At 43.1% G+C, this 19344-nt stretch overlaps 1 protein-coding gene across 8 annotated transcripts in view; it reads left to right on the plus strand.

The window, feature by feature from the left end:
- The window catches only part of LOC129825296 (syntaxin-binding protein 5-like), a 169260-nt gene that overhangs the window by 91861 nt on the left and 58055 nt on the right, over positions 1-19344 (plus strand). For all 8 annotated transcript variants that reach the window (XM_055885280.1, XM_055885286.1, XM_055885284.1 and 5 more), the window contains exons 3-5: positions 277-358; positions 743-843; positions 16660-16794. In XM_055885280.1, the coding sequence (XP_055741255.1) occupies positions 277-358; positions 743-843; positions 16660-16794 (318 nt within the window). The remainder of the gene's footprint in view (positions 1-276; positions 359-742; positions 844-16659; positions 16795-19344) is intronic.

Consider the following 19344-nt stretch of genomic DNA (forward strand, 5'->3'; position numbering starts at 1 on the left):
AGCAAGACGCAGGCTGTTCTGTTTCAAGCCCATCTAAGGACTGGAACCTATGCGAACCAAAGAATTTCCATGTTGTTCACTGCAGGTTAGCGTTGGCTGGTAAGCAGGGATGTCTGTCACCTTGACATGTCTTTGTTGATCTGTGTCTGTCCCTATCGAGTGAATAATGAAAGATTAAGATTATATTATTCTGTGAATATTGTGTGGTTCTATCTCCTTTATTACCCCTTGCACCTTCTTTTCCATTGGTTGATTCCTTGACGGAGAGCCTATCAGGTTTGGTCGTCCAGGTGTGGAGTCCTACTGTCAACATGAGAGTGGAGCAGCCGTCATCTCGCTACAGTTTCTCATCAATGAGGTGAGTGATGTGGAGAGAAATACATACCACACCCACCACCAGACCTCCTCTACTGACACGTTCTCTCTCTCTCGCTCTCAACCTTCCAAAGTCCAAACCCTTCTCTATTTCCTTTCCTCTCCCCCGACTCCAAAACACCTCAAACACTTCTGTAGTGTGTGTGTGTGTGTGTGTGTGTGTGTGTGTGTGTGTGTGTGTGTGTGTGTGTGTGTGTGTGTTTGTGTGTGTGTGTGCATGTCTTTGTGACAGAGCAGCTGCATTACACGTTCTAGGAGCTCTCTCACTTTCCGCTTGAAATTCAGCCTCTCTCACCAGGGGATTGAGAACACCATTGCAAGCTTGATTAGCTGTGTGTAAATGCTGTCTTCTTCATCCCTGCCACAGGGGGCGCTGGTGAGTGCTCTGGCAGACGACAGCGTGCACCTCTGGAACCTGAGGCAGAGGAGGCCCGCCATCCTCCACTCACTCAAGTTCAACAGAGAGAGGTAAGAAACCTAGAACCTTGTAGGTTTCTCTTTCTTGCCCCGCATTCGCTTTCTCTCTTTCTCCCTCTCTCTTTATCTCTCGCTCACTCCCTGGCTCTCTTTCTCTCTCTCTCTTTATCTCTCTCTCACTCCCTGGCTCTCTTTCTCCCTCTCTCTTTATCTCTTTCTCACTCCCTGGCTCTCTTTCTCCCTCTCTCTTTATCTCTCTCTCACTCCCTGGCTCTCTTTCTCTCTTTCTCCCTCTCTCTTTATCTCTTTCTCACTCCCTGGCTCTCTTTCTCCCTCTCTCTTTATCTCTCTCTCACTCTCTCACTCCCTGGTTCTCTTTCTCTCTTTCTCCCTCTCTCTTTATCTCTCTCTCACTCCCTGGCTCTCTTTCTCCCTCTCTCTTTATCTCTCTCTCACTCCCAGGCTCTCTTTCTCTCGCTCTGTCTCTGATTATGTCTTTCTCAATTTCTGCTTTAACTGCAGCATACTGCAGATGACAACAGCAGACAGTTCAGTAGCATGTTGCGTGCCCCTGCCTATTCACTGGCAGTGGTTCTTCTGTATAGAAATTGAAGAAGTATCATATGGCAGATGTGTGTAGAGGTGTCTGTCAGTCTTGTCCCGCCCCAGGGTGACACCTTTACACCTGATGTCCCTCTTTCATCCTCCCTCCATCCTTCTTTCCAACCCAACAACTACACACACACACACACACACTCACACACTCACACGCACGCACGCACACACACACGCAAACACACAAACACACACACATACACACAGACATGCATGCACAACATCCACATGTAACAACACACTCTCACACACTGAATCTTATAATAATTATGCAATTCATACAATTATTCGAAAACATTTCAGATCAGTTGTTTTTGCTATTACTATATTTTGACTCAGTACGTTTGAAGTCAAATAGCAAGTTATTGTAGTGGAGAATCACCTCACCTCAAGTGGGAGTGATCAACTGTCTCCTCCAATTACAGACACAGGGTCTACCCATCAGAGCAAATCACGGTGTTCATTTCATGATCCATCAGTCTAATATGGGAAGGGGTTAACCGTCAGAGCGCATCAGCTGTGCCACTGCTGATGCGACGGACAGGTGGCCGGCAGTGTCTTTACGGTCTGAACGTGTTCCTGCCGAGTGTTTGACATTTAGAGAGCGTGGCTCTCGAATAGTGACGTGTATTCATGGATGCCAAGGGAAGCCAGGCTTCAACCAAAAATGTATACGAAAAACCCCAAAATAATTTATTTTGTCTCTCTGTGTTTCATAACTGTCCTTCTATTCACAAGAGGCTGAATGTATCACACAGGAGAAAGCATCCGAGCGAGCAAAACGGCACCCCTCTGTCTCTGTACGTGTAGCCCATCTATTTGATGCTTTCTGGTCAAAAAGAGTATGATATTGTTGAAGCCCATAGCATTGTTGAAGCCAGCAAGCATTGGCCTCCAAGAAATGTGTTGCTTTTTAGCTATTTTCATTTAGACTTGATGGTGTGTTTTGGATCATCAAATCAAATCAAATTTATTTATATAGCCCTTCTTACATCAGCTGATATCTCAAAGTGCTGTACAGAAACCCAGCCTAAAACCCTAAACAGCAAGCAATGCAGGTGTAGAAGCACGGTGGCTAGGAAAAACTCCCTAGAAAGGCCAATACCTAGGAAGAAACCTAGAGAGGAACCAGGCTATGAGGGGTGGCCAGTCCTCTTCTGGCTGTGCCGGGTGGAGATTATAACAGAACATGGCCAAGATGCTTAAATGTTCATAAATAACCAGCATGGTAAAATAATAATAATCACAGTAGTTGTCGAGGGTGCAACAAGTCAGAACCTCAGGAGTAAATGTCTGTTGGCTTTTCATAGCCGATCATTGAGAGTATCTCTACCGCTCCTGCTGTCTCTAGAGTGTTGAAAACAGCAGGTCTGGCACAGGTAGCACGTCCGGTGAACAGGTCAGGGTTCCATAGCCGCAGGCAGAACAGTTGAAACTGGAGCAGCAGCACGGCCAGGTGGACTGGGGACAGCAAGGAGTCATCATGCCAGGTAGTTCTGAAGCATGGTCCTAGGGCTCAGGTCCTCAGAGAGAGAGAGAGAGAAAGAAAGAAAGAAAGAAAGAAAGAAAGAGAAAGAGAGAATTAGAGAGAGCATACTTAAATTCACACAGGACACAGGATAAGACAGGAGAAGTACTCCAGATATAACAGACTGACCCTAGCCCCCAGACACATAAACTACTGCAGCGTAAATACTGGAGGCTGAGACAGGAGGGGTCAGGAGACACTGTGGCCACATCCGATGATATCCCCGGACAGGGCCAAACAGGCAGGATATAACCCCACCCACTTTGCTAAAGCACAGCCCCCACACCACTAGAGGGATATCTTCAACTACCAACTTACCATTCTGAGACAAGGCCGAGTATAGCCCACAAAGATCTCCGCCACGGCACAACCCAAACAGGAAGATCACGTCAGCGATCATTTTCTTGCTGCATGACCGAGCCATGCTTCAGCTTCAGCTCACATATGGATGGCCTGACATTCTTCTGTAGAATTCTCTGATACAGAGCAAAATTCATGGTTCCTTCTATTAAGGCAAGTCGTCCAGGTCCTGAGGCAGCAAAGCATCCCAAAACCATCACACTACCACTACCATGCTTGACCGTTGGTATAAGGTTCTTACTGTGGAATGCAGTGTTTGGTTTTTCCCAGACGTAATGGGACCCATGTTGTCCAAAAAGTTATACTTTTGACCCATCTGTCCATAGAACATTCTTCCAAGAGTCTTGATGATCATGCAGGTTCCAGGTGTTTTTTGCAAACTTGGGTTAATCCCACCAAAGTGTCCGATTTCAAATATTCTTTTCAGCGAAAGCACTACAAACGATTATGTTAGGTCACCACCAAACCACAATAAGCACAGCCATTTTGCCAGCGAAAGATAGCTTTCACAAAAAGCAGAAATAGAGATAAAATTAATCACTAACCTTTGATGATCTTCATCAGATGACACTCATAGGACTTCATGTTACACAATACATGCATGTTTTGTTTGATAAAGTTTATATTTATATCAAAAAATCTGAGTTTACATTGGTGCTTTACATTCACTAGTTCCAAAAACATAAAGTGATTTTGCATAGCCACATCGTTTCAACAGAAATACTCATCATAAATGTAGATGTTACAAGTTATACACATGGAATTATAGATATACCTCTCCTTAATGCAAACACTGTGTCAGATTTCAATAAAACTTTACGGAAAAATAAAACATGCAATAATCTGAGACGGAGCTCAGAACAATAGCCAAATTAGCCACCATGTTGGACTCAACAGAAACCAGAAAATACATGATAAATGTTTCCTTACTTTTGATGAACTTCATCAGAATGCAGTCCTAGGAATCCCAGGTCCACAATAAATGCTTGATTTGTTCGATAATGTCCATTATTTATGTCCAATTAGCTACTTTCGAATTGTTTACCAAATGCGCTAACCAAAGTCACAAAGCACGTCCACTATAACGTAACGAAATGTCCAAAAGTTCCGTAACAGTCAGTAGAAACATGTCAAACGATGTACTGAATCAATCTTTAGAATGTTGTTAACATACATCTTGAATAACGTTCCAACCGGAGAATTATATTGACTTCAGTTGACCGATGGAACGGAGCTCCCTCTCACGTGAACGCGCCAGTTCAATGCGTGGGCACCTCATGGCAGTGATTACTCATTCCTGTCTCCTTCGGCCCCCCTTCACATTAGAGTCATCAGACAAAGTTCTATTGACTGTTGACACCTAGTGGAAGCCGTAGGAAGTGAAAACTCATCCATATCTCGCTGTAATTTCAATGATAGCTTGGTTGAAAATCTGGCACCCCCAGAAAATATCCAAACAGAAAGTGGAACTTCTCAGGTTTTTGCCTGCCATATGAGTTCTGTTATACTCACAGACATAATTCAAACCGTTTTAGAAACTTCAGAGTGTTTTCTATCCAATACTAATGATAATATGCATATATTAGCAACTATGACATAGGAGCAGGCCATTTACTCTGGGCACCTCTGTGCACCTTTCATTCAAGCTACTCAATACTGTCCCTTCAGCCATAAGAAGTTAAAGTCCCCGCCACCTCTGGGTGATCGCTTTCTTGTTTGCTTACAGCTTATTCAATTCTGTCTTTGTGCCAGCCTCTGACCGTGGTGATATGTAAACAGCTACAAAGAATACAGATGAAAACTCTCTCAGTAGGTAGTGTGGTCTTCAGCTTATCATGAGATACTCTACCTCAGGCGAGCAATAGCTCGAGACTTCCTTAGATATCGTGCACCAGCTGTTGTTTACAAAAATACATAGACCGCCGCCACTTGTCTTACCAGACGCCGCTGTTCTATCCTGCCAGTACATCGTATAACCAGCCAGCTGTATGTTGATATTGTCGTCGTTCAGCCACGACTCCGTGAAGCATAAGATTTTCTATTCCTTGTCAAAATTATGGAAAATCAGAAAGGAGGCAAACACTTTTTCACGTCACTGTATATCACCGTGGCAAGGCATATGTACTAACGAGTTATAGAGCAAACAACGCAATTATCACAACACATAGGTTGTAATATGGCTTTTTTTCCCTGGTTTGTTTTCTCCAGTGATTTTAGCTACGCACCGCTACTGCTCTTGAATGCAGCCTACCTGCCTCCCTGCCTCCCTGAGCAACAAGAGTGAACTCAACAGACAATATCACACAGAGCTGAGGAGAGGATGGGGTGAGGTTGAGGACGGGAAGAAGGGAGACTCAAAATATCTTCCTTTCCACACATACAACCTCTCACGTAGTTTACCATTCATTTCCATGTACCCTCCCTCCCTCTCTGAGTTTCCTCGAACAGTGTTTTTCGTTAAATACAGCTCACTTCAGCCTGAGTGTGTAAGGCCAGTGAAGACAAGGTGGCCATTTTTCCTGTCAACAAACTGACAGAGATCTCACTAGAACTGTCACAACATTCTAGAACACTTGAGAACAGAACAGGCTGTGAGACAAAGCAAAGCCTTATTTACACCAATACTCACTCTGTCACCAAAACTTGGAAATACCTGTTTGATACTGTTTGATAGTCCACTTATCAAACTTCTAAGTGACACTGAAGAGAGGTTACTTTATGTTGCTGATCGCTGTATAGTTGTGGTTAAACAAATTAGGAAAGTGTCAGTAGAAGTCTGCTTGGCTGAACGTCAGTCACGGTTAATAACGCTCCGGCTAGTAGCAACGTTTCTGGTTGGCACAGATCTAAGATCAGCTTAGCCTCACCCAATGTTAAACTATAATTAACTGCTCTTCAGGATTAGAGAAACTTTCAAACGCTCCCCCTTCATATCCTTCGTCATCTCCTTCATCATCTCCTTTGTCATCTCCATAATCTCCTTGTCTCCTCTCCTTCACCACAGCTGATCAGAAAGGAGCTGATGTGTTGCAGAAAGCCCTCCCAGCCATCACCTTGACTGATCCAGTCCCACTAGATCATTGGAAAGGAGGAGAGAGAAAGACCTGTTGGAGTGGCGTTGTGGCTGAGTCAGTGGGTTGGTGAGAGGGGCTGGAGAAAGAAGAGGTGGAGAGGAGAAGGGAGGATGAGAGCTGAGGAGTAGGGAGGAGAGGAGAGCAGAGGAGAGGAAAAGAAGGGAGAGGGGAGGGGAGGAAAGGAAAGGAGAAAGAGGAGAGGATATGATATGATAGGAAAGAAGAGGAGATGGGATGAGAGGAGATTATTTAAAAGAAATAAGACAAGAGTAAAGGAGAAGAAAGTAGAGAAGCGAAGAAATCTTGCCTAGTCATTGTGGCGGTGGGGGACTGCAAATGCAGGCTTTTTAAGCATTTGTTTTACTCCATCGTCATCACAGGCTGAGTAAGATGAAGCTGATGTCATACAAGTACATTCTCTCCACAAACAGAACCCCAACCACAGGACATAGTGGAGGCACAAATATCCACTGCGTTTGTAGTTCCCTAGAATCCCATTGGACTGGGTTAGTATATGGTAGAGAGTGGATAATCACATTTGTTTGGTCTGGGTTCAGTGTAGGCTGAGTCAGTTAGTTCAAAGCTGATCTGAGAGCATGACCAATTAGAGGGCAGCCCACACAGCCCACATCTAAAAGAAAGGGGACAGAGGACTTAATTGACCAGATACTTTTTAATAATGCAGCCCACACACCACACACATGCACACACACACATATATACACACACAGACACACACACATGCACTCTCCGACCACTCAAACACTTCACTTCCCAAGTGGGTATCACGTTGCCTCTCATTTAATTTCAATTTTCTTCGTTTTTTTCATCCCTTCTTTCCTGGGAGGAGATGAAGTGAGGGACATTGGGCTGAGTTATGTAAAAGAAGGAGGAGAGATATTTTTAGGATGTGCATTCCCCAGTTCCAAACGGATTCTCCTATATTTTTTAATATATGAAATATAGGAAATGACATCATACAGTACATAACCATTTGCAACCTCAGAATGTGTCAGATCAGATCATGTTTCGTCGTTTTTAAATAGTTGATCAAAAAAATCTATCATCTTGGCACTGTAGATTATCATTGCTTAGGAAATGTGTTTGGCCTGCAACCTCAACTCTTGGGATGTGTCGTGACCACTTAAAGTTGGGATCATCCTGGAGAAGCGTCTTCTCCTTTTCACACAGTTCTGAGATATAGTTCGAATCAGAGTTTGATTATTAGTTACATTGTATTGTTTTTATTTGGTCATATTGCTTTCACATGACCAAATGTCAAAATAACTCAAACAAAACCACGCGTTAACCTTTCACGAGCCTCTACCCCGGGTCCGGGAGCACCCCCCCCCCCCCCCACACACACTGATTAGCATCGCTAGCATAGCGTCACAATTAAATAGTAGCATCTAAATATCATTAAATCACAAGTCCAAGACACCTAATGAAAGATACAGATCCTGTGAATAAAGCCACCATTTCAGATTTTTTAAATGTTTTACAGGGAAGACACAATATGTAAATCTATTAGCTAAACACGTTAGCAAAAATCACAATTTTTCTTTGTCCACCATTTTCTCTCAACACCAGTAGCTATCACCAATTCGGCTAAACTAAGATATTGATAGCCACTAACCAAGAAAAAACCTCATCAGATGACAGTCTGATAACATATTTATGGTATAGGATAGGTTTTGTTAGAAAAATGTGCATATTTCAGGTAGAAATCATAGTTTACAATTGCACCCACCGTCACAACTAGACTAGAATAAATACATAGAGCAACGTGTATTACCTAATTACTAATCATCAAACATTTCGTAAAAATACACAGCATACACTAATCAAAAGACACAGATCCTGTGAATACAGACAATATTTCAGATTTTCTAAGTGTCTTACAGCGAAAACACAATAAATCGTTATATTAGCATACCACATGTGCAAACATTACCAGAGCATTGATTCTAGCCAAAGAGAGCGATAACGTAATCATCGCCAAAATATATTAATTTTTTCACTAACCTTCTCAGAATTCTTCAGATGACACTCCTGTAACATCATATTACAACATACATAGAGAGTTTGTTAGAAAATGTGCATATTTAGCCACCAAAATCATGGTTAGACAATGACAAAAGTAGCTCAGCTGATCAGAAAATGTCCTGCACCATATTAGACAGTGATCTAGTCTTATACATAAATACTCATAAACTTGACTAAAAAATACAGGGTGGACAGCGATTGATAGACAATTTAATTCTTAATACAATCGCGGAATTACATTTTTTAAATTATCCTTACTTTTCAATACAGGTTGCGCCAAGTGAAGCTATAGCAAACAAGATGGCGGCATAAACGTTTAACATTTATCGACAGAAACACGATTTATCATCATAAATTGTTCTTACTATGAGCTGTTCTCCCATCAGAATCTTGGACAATGAATCCTTTCTTGGGTCTAATCTTCTTTTGGTCGAAAGATGTCCACTTGTCCGTCGAAATGCCCACTAACGTACGACCGGGACCCCGAAACGTGCCCGGAGCTTCAAAGTCTATTACAAAGCAATGCCTCAAAATCGCACTAAACGGATATAAATTGCTATAAAACGGTTTAAATTAACTACATTATGATGTTTCTAACACCTATAACAAGTAAAAATATGACCGACGCTATATTACTGGCTAAACCAATGCTTGGAAAAAGGCCAGTCAGATATCCTTCTTGCGTTGAGCGCAGTGTCCAAAGGAAGGCTACTTCCGGTATTTTGTCATTTATAGAGCCAATGATTGCGCAATCGACTCCATTCAAATTGTCACCACTTACTGACATCTAGAGGAAGGCGTGGGCAGTGTTTGTATCTCATAGGATTAACAGAGACTTTTAAAACTGATCTGGAACCAGAGGCCAAGATGTCTAAATCTCACACACTGGGAGGAAAAGTGCTGTAGAATGAGTTCTGTTTCACTCAGAGACATAATTCAAACGGCTATAGAAACTAGAGAGTGTTTTCTATCCAATAATAACAATAATATGCATATTGTACGAGCAAGAATTGAGTACTAGGCAGTTTAATCTGTAGAGACAATTATGCTAATTTGAAACAGCACCCCCTATAGTTGCAAGAAGTTAAGGGAAGTAATTTGTTTTTTAGACAAAAATGCTCATGTTAAATCATCTATGATTATCATGAAGCATCACTTGTGTGTTCCCATCTTCATATTACTTTCGCTTTGGTCTTCCAACAACATGCGTGAGGAAACAGCGCAATATCCGCTATAACTGTGACGTGAATAGGCTATGTTCAGTAACCTATATCCCAGTATAGCCCCAGTCTCCCCTAATCTGCATCGGATGAGCTCATAAATGCGATGCTGCTACTCAAATAATGTTTCAGAGATATTAAGTTATGATGCTGTGTGCAGCAGTTCATCAAATGTTCGCAGTCAAACAACCAATAATAGTGTGCGACTGGTCCTTTTCCTGTGGTTGGTCCGGACTGCATTGTCTCCTGCAGCGAACTGCATTATGGAATGAATTAAAATACAAGTCTTTGTGTATGAATGTGAATTTTGTTTGTGTGCAGGTGTTGTATGGGTGTGTTTGAATGTGATCAAGGAAGTGTGTTCTGTGTATATTAATGTATGTGTTATGCGAGACCACCCTTTTTGAGCAAACCATGGTGCATTGTTTAGTGTGCTCCCAAGTGTGGATAGAGTGTTCACACCAGTTCAAACAGACCGAACTAATGCCATGTGTCCACCAGATGCACATGCGTTTTGCCGTATGTTGTTTTAGCAAGATGTCTAGTCGGTATTTTCCGTACTAGATGCACATGTGCTTCGCAAGGCTGCAGAATGGTTTGCAGCATGGAGAAAATCATCTTCGCTCTGTTCGACCAAAGCTAATAATTAGAACAGATTTAAGTTATTCTCCTATGGAGCTACTGGTTTCATAGGTTGGCAGAGCTTCCAACAGACTGGTACCAGGACGCATTACAACATCTAGCTGATTTCATAGGCTGGCAGAGCTACCAACAGACTGGTACCAGGACGCATTACAACATCTAGCTGATTTCATAGGCAGGCAGAGCTACCAACAGACTGGTACCAGGACGCATTACAACATCTAGCTGATTTCATAGGCTGGCAGAGCTTCCAACAGACTGGTACCAGGACGCATTACAACATCTAGCTGATTTCAAAGGCAGGCAGAGCTACCAACAGACTGGTACAAGGACGCATTACAACATCTAGCTGATTTCATAGGCTGGCAGAGCTTCCAACAGACTGGTACCAGGACGCATTACAACATCTAGCTGATTTCAAAGGCAGGCAGAGCTACCAACAGACTGGTACCAGGACGCATTACAACATCTAGCTGATTTCATAGGCTGGCAGAGCTACCAACAGACTGGTACCAGGACGCATTACAACATCTAGCTGATTTCATAGGCTGGCAGAGCTACCAACAGACTGGTACCAGGTCACATTACATCATCTAGCTGATTTCATAGGCTGGCAGAGCTACCAACAGACTGGTACCAGGACGCATTACATCATCTAGCTGATTTCATAGGCTGGCAGAGCTTCCAACAGACTGGTACCAGGACGCATTACATCATCTAGCTGATTTCATAGGCTGGCAGAGCTACCAACAGACTGGTACCAGGACGCATTACAACATCTAGCTGATTTCATAGGCTGGCAGAGCTACCAACAGACTGGCACCAGGTCACATTACATCATCTAGCTGATTTCATAGGCTGGCAGAGCTACCAACAGACTGGTACCAGGACGCATTACATCATCTAGCTGATTTCATAGGCTGGCAGAGCTTCCAACAGACTGGTACCAGGACGCATTACATCATCTAGCTGATTTCATAGGCTGGCAGAGCTTCCAACAGACTGGTACCAGGACGCATTACAACATCTAGCTGATTTCATAGGCTGGCAGAGCTACCAACAGAATGGTACCAGGACGCATTACAACATCTAGCTGATTTCATAGGCTGGCAGAGCTACCAACAGACTTGTGCATTACAACGATTCATCTATTTTGTTTCTATTCTTCTGTCACATTCATCTCTAGCAACATCAATAAATTGAACTGGTTGTTCCTGTATACGGTACTGATTTCAAATCATGATGGCATGCTAAATTACCCGCAGAACAGTTATGCGTGTATTCATTTTGTTGGCTGGTTTCCACTACCCAAGCGTAGTAATGATGAATTGTCCCAGTGTCATTCTTACCGGAGACACATTTCCAGTCATTCAGATAGTATCTTCTCATCTCCAACTACAAATCAAATCAAATCAAATTTTATTGGTCACATACACATGGTTAGCAGAGGGCGGTGTCGTTGCACAGGGCAGGGTCGAGACCCAGGGTTGAGAGCTTAATGACGAGTTTGGAGGGTATTATGGTGTTAAATGCTGAGCTGTAGTCGATAAACAGCATTCTTACATAGGTATTCCACTTGTCCAGATAGGTTAGGGCAGTGTGCAGTGTGATTGCGATTGCATCGTCTGTGGACCTATTGGGGCGGTAAGCAAATTGGAGTGGGTCTAGGGTGTCAGGAAGGGTGGAGGTGATATGATCCTTGACTAGTCTCTCAAAGCACTTCATGATGACGGAAGTGAGTGCTACGGGGCGAGAGTCATTTAGCTCAGTTAGCTTAGCTTTCTTGGGGAACAGGAACAATGGTGACCCTCTTGAAGCATGTGGGAACAGCAGACTGAATTGCGACTACTTCGTCTCTATACTGACGCTTAGCTTGTTTGATTGTCTTGCGGAGGGAATAGCTACACTGTTTGTATTCGGTCATGTTTCCGGTCGCCTTGCCCTGATTAAAAGCAGTGCTTCGCGCTTTCAGTTTTGCAGGAATGCTGCCATCAATCCACGTTTTCTGGTTGGAGAAGGCTTTAATAGTCGCCGTGGGTACAACATCACCGATGCACTTGCTAATAAACTCGCTCACCGAATCAGCGTATACATCAATGTTGTTGTTCGACGCTATCCGGAACATATCCCAGTCCACGTGATCGAAGCAATGTTGAAGCGTGGAATCAGATTGGTCGGACATGCGTTGAACAGACCTGAGCACGGGCGTTTCCTGTTTTAGTTTCTGTCTATAGGCTGGGAGCAACAAAATGGAGTCGTGGTCAGATTTGCCAAAAGGAGGGCAAGGGAGGGCTTTCTATGCGTTGCGGAAGTTAGAGTAACTATGATCCAGAATTATGCCAGCCGGGTCGCACATTCGATTTGCTGATAAAATTTAGGGAGCCTTGTTTTCAGATTAGCCTTGTTAAAATCCCCAGCTACAATAAATGCAGCCTCAGGATATGTGGTTTCCAGTTTACATAGAGTCCAATGAAGTTCTTTCAGGGCCGTCGAGGTGTCTGCTTGGGGGGGATATACACGACTGTGATTATAATCGAAGAGATTTCTCATGGTAGATAATGCGGTCCGCATTTGATTATAAGGAATTCTAGGTCAGGTGAACAAAAGGACTTAAGTTCCTGTATTTTGTTATGATCACACCACGACTCGTTAATCATAAGGCATACACCCCTGCCCTTCTTCTTACCAGAGAGATGTTTGTTTCTGTCGGAGTGGAGAAACCAGGTGGCTGTTTGTTTCTGATGCGTGGAGAAACCAGGTGGCTGTACCGACTCTGACAACGTATCCCGAGTGAGCCATGTTTCCGTGAAACAGAGAACGTTACAATCTCTGATGTCTCTCTGGAAGGCAACCCTTGCTCGGATTTCGTCTACCTTGTTGTCAAGAGACTGGACATTGGCGAGTAGTATACTCGGGAGCGGTGGGCGATGTGCCCGTCTACGGAGCCTGACCAGAAGACCGCTCCGTCTGCCCTTTCTGCGGCGCCGTAGTTTTGGGTCGCTTGCTGGGATCCGATCCATTGTCCGGGGTGGTGGACCAAACAGAGGATCCGCTTCAGGAAAGTTCTATTCCTGGTCATAATTTTGGTAAGTTGACGTTGCTTTTATATCCAATAGTTCTTCCCGGCTGTATGTAATAAGACTTAAGATTTCCTGGGGTAACAATAGCCGTCATGACTACCTATGCATGTGTGATGGGTTGTGTGTCCTGGAGTGTGTGTTTAAGCATGTGTATGTGTATGCATGAATGAGTGATTGGGTTTTGTTATGTAAGTATATTGGTGTCCGCGAGTGTTCACCTGCTTTGTGATTTTGTTTGTGTGTTCAGGGGCGGATTGGCCATTTGGCATTTCGGTCGAAAGGAAAAAAATGGGTCGGTGTTTTAGAAAGGCCAGGTTCACAGTCCGCCCGTGTGTGAATGTGTGTGCGTGCGAGTGTGTGTGTGATGCATGTCGAGCAGCCTGACACCTCTCCTCAAACCCATGAATATATTAATTATACTGCAGAGCAGTGGAGTGAAGACCGGGACCAGCTCTACCCAGGTGTGTGTGTGTTTGTGTATAGTCTGACAGTATGCACTGCTTCTCACTACTGCCCTGCAGCCAGAAAGATACTGAGATACAGAGAGGGAGAGAGGGAGAAAAACACCTAGAGAAAGAGAGGGGGAGGAGGGGGATTGGATTTGGGGAGCAAGTGAAAAAGATAATCTAAAAGATGGACATGGGAAGAGAGAGAAGAAGAGAGAGGGGACGATTGGATGGGAGGAAAGGGAGAGGGAGAGCTGTGTGTACAGCTGTGTGCATTTGTGAGGGGTGTGTGACGTTTAAGATGAGGGAGGAACATTTTTGGGGGGCCTTATTTCCATTACAGCATATTGGATGATTGTCATTCGTAGTCCATTCACCCAGCTCAATGTAACATCAATAGGCTAAGGATACTACATGACACTCTAATTTTCCCTATACCCATCATGAGGTTGCTACAACCTAGCATATGAATGTAAGTTTACAACAAAAGTGCTCAGGTCAAGAGGAAAATTTAGAGTAATCTAGCTGATTTTGGGTGTAATCATTAGTCCAATAGTTGCAAATGAGAGTTTGTATTAGACAAATTCTGATATTTTTATCCCCGTTTTTCTACAGAATCAGCGGAATGAATTCACCCCTGATCACACACAAACACAGTTCACTTTCATAGCAGCCACATACAAACAGCATGATAATTTTCTCTCACCTTTTCCCTTCGCTTGTGGACATCAGTGCACAACACCAGCTGTCTGTGACCAGGCGAAAAAACCTTTCCAAGCAAACCTTCATATCATAACCGCTAACCACTACACACATTGTTGTCACCATATTAGCTAACGTCATAGTAAACATAGCTAGAATTAACGCGGAAGTTAACCCGCTACAATCATGCAGTACCGTGTACCATCAGCAAGCATTTTAGCAGGTGGCAATTAATTGATAAAACCAAAAACTTTCCTCAACTTGGAAGAGTTCCAGTGTTGTATAGGCATAGCCAGCTAGCTAACATAGCATCCCTCTCTGTTTGAGCCTGGTATTTGAGTAGGCTAAACTAGCTAGCTGCATTCACTAGCTAAGTGAAAGTGAAAAAAATACAATGAAATCTCTCTCTCACTTCTCCTTCATTTTGAAAGAAATGAATTTGTTCAAAACTGTTCAACTATTGTCTTTCTTTCTCGTTTAGTCAACTATTCACCACATGTTTGCACTGCAGTGCTAGCTAGCAGTGCTATTCTTTCAGTACTATATTAATTCTCTGATCCTTTAATTGGGTGGACAACATGTCAGTTCATGCTGCAAGAGCTCTGATAGGTTGGATGAAGTTGTCACAATCCGAAGTTGTCATAATTACTGTGTAAGTCTATGGAAGGGGATCTGAACCATGAGCCTCCTAGGTTTTGTATTGAAGTCAATGTACCCAGAGGAGGACAGAAACAAGCTGTCCTCTGGCTACACCCTGGTGCTACCCTACAGAGTGCTGTTGAGGCTACTGTAGACCTTCATTCCAAAACAGTGTGTTTTAATCATTTATTTGGTGACATTAATATATTTGGTATAGTTTTATGTAAAAAGGATAACTTTTTTAATGTTTCACTGTTTTTATTTTTATAAAATTAATTGAGGAGGATGGTTTTCCCCTTCCTCCTCTGAGGAACCTCCACTGATGTGTATGTGTGTGACTCTGCATGCATGTGTGTCCAGTCCAACAGAACCGGATGATACTCATGTTCATGAGTTGTGTATCATACGTCATTGGGGCGCCTTGACTAGTCAGGGAACGACAGGGATGAGCAGAGCCTATGGGACAGGACTACTTTAGGGGCTCTTGTACCAGCCCCTGTAGCCAACAGGGCAAAACCAGACCCAGACAGACAAAGAGAAGGAGAAGGAGAGCGAGAGAGAGAAAGAGGAGAGGGAGAGGGAGAGAGGGAGGGGAGAGAGAGAGAGTGGAAGAGATAGAGAGCGAAAAAGGGACGAGAGATAGGACATAGATAATGATGGATGATCCAGGGATGGTGTTTGGTACCGGCTGTATGTAACCAGCCGGTACGGCCTGGTTTGATGACTGAGTCGACCCACGTTGGTCCTTTTTTATTCATGAAGCACCATTAGGAAGCTTCATAGGCTTTAAACCATTCATTAAACTACATCTAGATAGATGGATGGATGAATGGATGGATTGATGGCTGAAGGACAAGTGGAATGATTGGACGAAGTGATGAAAGATAGAAGTTGAAACAGATTGATGAAAGGTAGAGAAGGAGGGAAGGAAGGGTAATATGTGTTCTGGTCCAGTCCTCTCCTCTCGAATCAGTCCGGTAATTAGGTGCCCAATAGAGTTTTAAACACCTCTACCGTCACCTTGGTCTTAGCTCAGCATTATTTATCTCACTGTAGAAATCAATACACACTGAGGAAGATTCTTAATCTACACAGTTTCTGTGTTGTAAAATGCAAATCAGCTATCACCAGCAATATCCTTCTGTCTTTCTTTTTTTCTCTCTCTGTGTCTAATACTATTATTTTTCTACCTCTCTCTGTCTCTATCTCTCTGTGTCTCTATCTCTCTGTGTCTCTATCTCTCTGTGTTTCTATCTCTCTGTGTCTCTATCTCTCTGTGTCTCTATCTCTCTGTGTCTCTATCTCTCTGTGTCTCTATCTCTCTGTGTCTCTATATCTCTGTGTCTCTATCTCTCTGTGTCTCTATATCTCTGTGTCTCTATCTCTCTGTGTCTCTATCTCTCTGTGTCTCTATCTCTCTGTGTCTCTATCTCTCTGTGTCTCTATCTCTCTGTGTCTCTATCTCTCTCTTAGCTCCTACATAAATGTTCTCTCTCTTTTCTCTCTGTTTTCCAGGATCACATTCGTCCACCTGCCATTCCAGAGTAAATGGCTGTACATCGGCACAGAGAAAGGAAACATCCACATCGTCAACGTGGAGTCGTTCACACTCTCAGGCTACGTCATTATGTGGAACAAAGCCATCGAACTGTGAGTGGAGCTTACACAGGTTCTTAATTTGATCACTCTTTTGTTGCTGAGAATTTTCAGTGCGGGAAATGCCGATGAACTTCATGATTTACATAAATTCAATGAAAATCCATACTAACACACGGTTATATAAACAGTATTGTACTTTTATTATAGCCTACTTAAGCAAAATTATGGAATCAACGTTCAAATCCTGTTGCTGCAGGATTATTTTGCTGTGACAATATAGGTCAAATTCAGATCCTACATCTGTAGTCACCTCTAGGCTTAATCCACAACTGGTGGCTTTACTAACCACAGGTGTGAAGGAGAAAGGATGTGAATCACTAGTTCTTACTCTTAGTTACTAGGCCTCTTCAACACTGGGTTAAAGTATTAAGACACTGCTATTTCACAGGGTGTTTGTGTTGCTGTTGACATACCTCATGTTGTTTCTGCTCTAGAGCTCTTGCATAATTCACTCGTGACCTTTTTAGCATTTTCCTCATCCTGTCTCTTCCTGTCTCATAGTGAGGGATGGAACAGGTGTCTCTTAAGATCAGTGTTGGCCATGCACAGATGTCCTGTGTCAACAGTGCTGAGGAGAAAGGGAGAAGGAAAGTAGAGGAGAGGGGAAGGGGGAGGGGAGAGGAGATGAGACGGGCAAGAAAAAGAGAGAAGAGGAAGAGAGGACAGGAAAGAGAGCAGGGTTGATAGAGGAGGGTGGGGGTTTAGGAGAGGTGAGGGGTAGACGAGAGGAAGGAGAGAGGAAGTAGAGAAATAGAAGGAGGTCGGGGATAGACAAGTAGGAGAGAGGTAGAGGAATGGAGAGGTGGGTTATAAGGAAGGAAGTAGTGTGAATGGGTGACAGTATGGGTCTCTAAGGAGTCGTGCCTGCCAGTCCTGAAGCTGCCATTGTATTTCCAGACTAAAGGTCTGTGTGTGTGTGTGTGTGTGTGTGTGTGTGTGTGTGTGTGTGTGTGTGTGTGTGTGTGTGTGTGTGTGTGTGTGTGTGTGTGTGTGTGTGTGTGTGTGTGTGTGTGTGTGTGTGTGTGTGTGTGTGTGGCCCATATCCAGTTCTGACGACAACAGTATATCTGCACACAAAGGCTTTATGATTAGACAAGAGCGCTTCAGATGGCACTTTCTCTCTCCTTCTATCTATCTCTCTCTCTCTACCTCTCTTTTTCTGTCTCATCTTATTGTGGGCTGCGGGTATGCAAGGTAGATACCTCTCCTGCCTTTATCTTCTCCTATTGTCCTCTTTGGAGCTGTCATCAGAGAGGGACCGTGGAGTGGGCGGCTCAGAGACAATGTGCTCTCTATTTTACACCACCTCAGTAACACACTGCATAGAAAGAAATACACCCAAGCAGAGCACAGAACATTACAGAGTGGAACAGAACACTGTCAAGAAGATTACCAGGACGTACTGCAGCACTCAGTACTATAGCAGAACACTGTCGTTCAGTCCGGTTCTGTTTTAGTTGAGTAATATGTGGAGAAAAGACCCAAGTACTTGTAGGTAACAGTAAGGTATTGTCATGTCTTTACTATCATTGAATGTGAAGACTGTTATTTTATCAAATCAATTCTCTATGTGTAATTATTATTCCGTGATTAAACTAATCATGTAAACTTAAGTAACTAGGAAGTCGGGGCACCAAGGAAAATGTTGATTTACAGAGCTATAATTTTCAGAATATAACTCTTCAGATATTTTTATGTCTGATCGATTAGTCATTCTCATGAATGTATTATTATTACCTTGTTAGTCTCATTCCAAACGTCGTAAAATTCTTGGTTATCTGCACGAACCCTAGCATAAATTATGAATCAGCAATATACAAATTTGCTTAATTTTTTATTTACTAACTAACTAAATAATCACAGACATACATAACAAACAAACTGTAGATATTGGGTACTAACAATGATAGAAAAGTCCCTAGTGGGCTAAGCCGATATGACAGCTTGGTAGACAAAAGGAAATGGGTGGGACTGAGAAAGAGCGGGAAAGACGAAATGGATTCATTACACACAGTCTATAATTATATTCATTAAAATGCCAATCCTTTGCACATGAACGGCCGCTCTTTCGAGAATAATTGCAATATAATTGCATATATTTACGCCCATATGTCGTTGTTGTCTTCTCTGTTGGAATCCTCGATTGTCCTGTCGGGTTCATCAGAGTCTCTGGTTAACTTTCATTCAAGTCACAAAGTCTTTTGTGGTTGTAGGTGGTTAGAATTGATACTTCAGAGTACCATTCAGACATGTTCTCATAGGACAGATGCTTCGGCGGTTGACAGTATTCTCGTTCTAGATTTACATAATTTCTAGCTGCAGACTAGTAATAAAACATCTAAGATTTGCTCTTATTCTATAGGGATTGATATTCTCAGAGTTTAACCATTTCCAGCCGTGTAGCCAATGCTCCACATGGTATAGTTTTTTCCTTTGGTAGAGTTGTAGATTAAACCCCCTTCTTCAGGAGTGAGTTTTATCCTCTGTCGAAGAAGGGGCGGTTCTATGAAGCCTAATGTGATGTCTGGGCTCACAGGGGTG

The sequence above is a fragment of the Salvelinus fontinalis genome, chromosome 27 (assembly GCF_029448725.1).
Source record: "Salvelinus fontinalis isolate EN_2023a chromosome 27, ASM2944872v1, whole genome shotgun sequence".
Classification (NCBI taxonomy): domain Eukaryota; kingdom Metazoa; phylum Chordata; class Actinopteri; order Salmoniformes; family Salmonidae; genus Salvelinus; species Salvelinus fontinalis.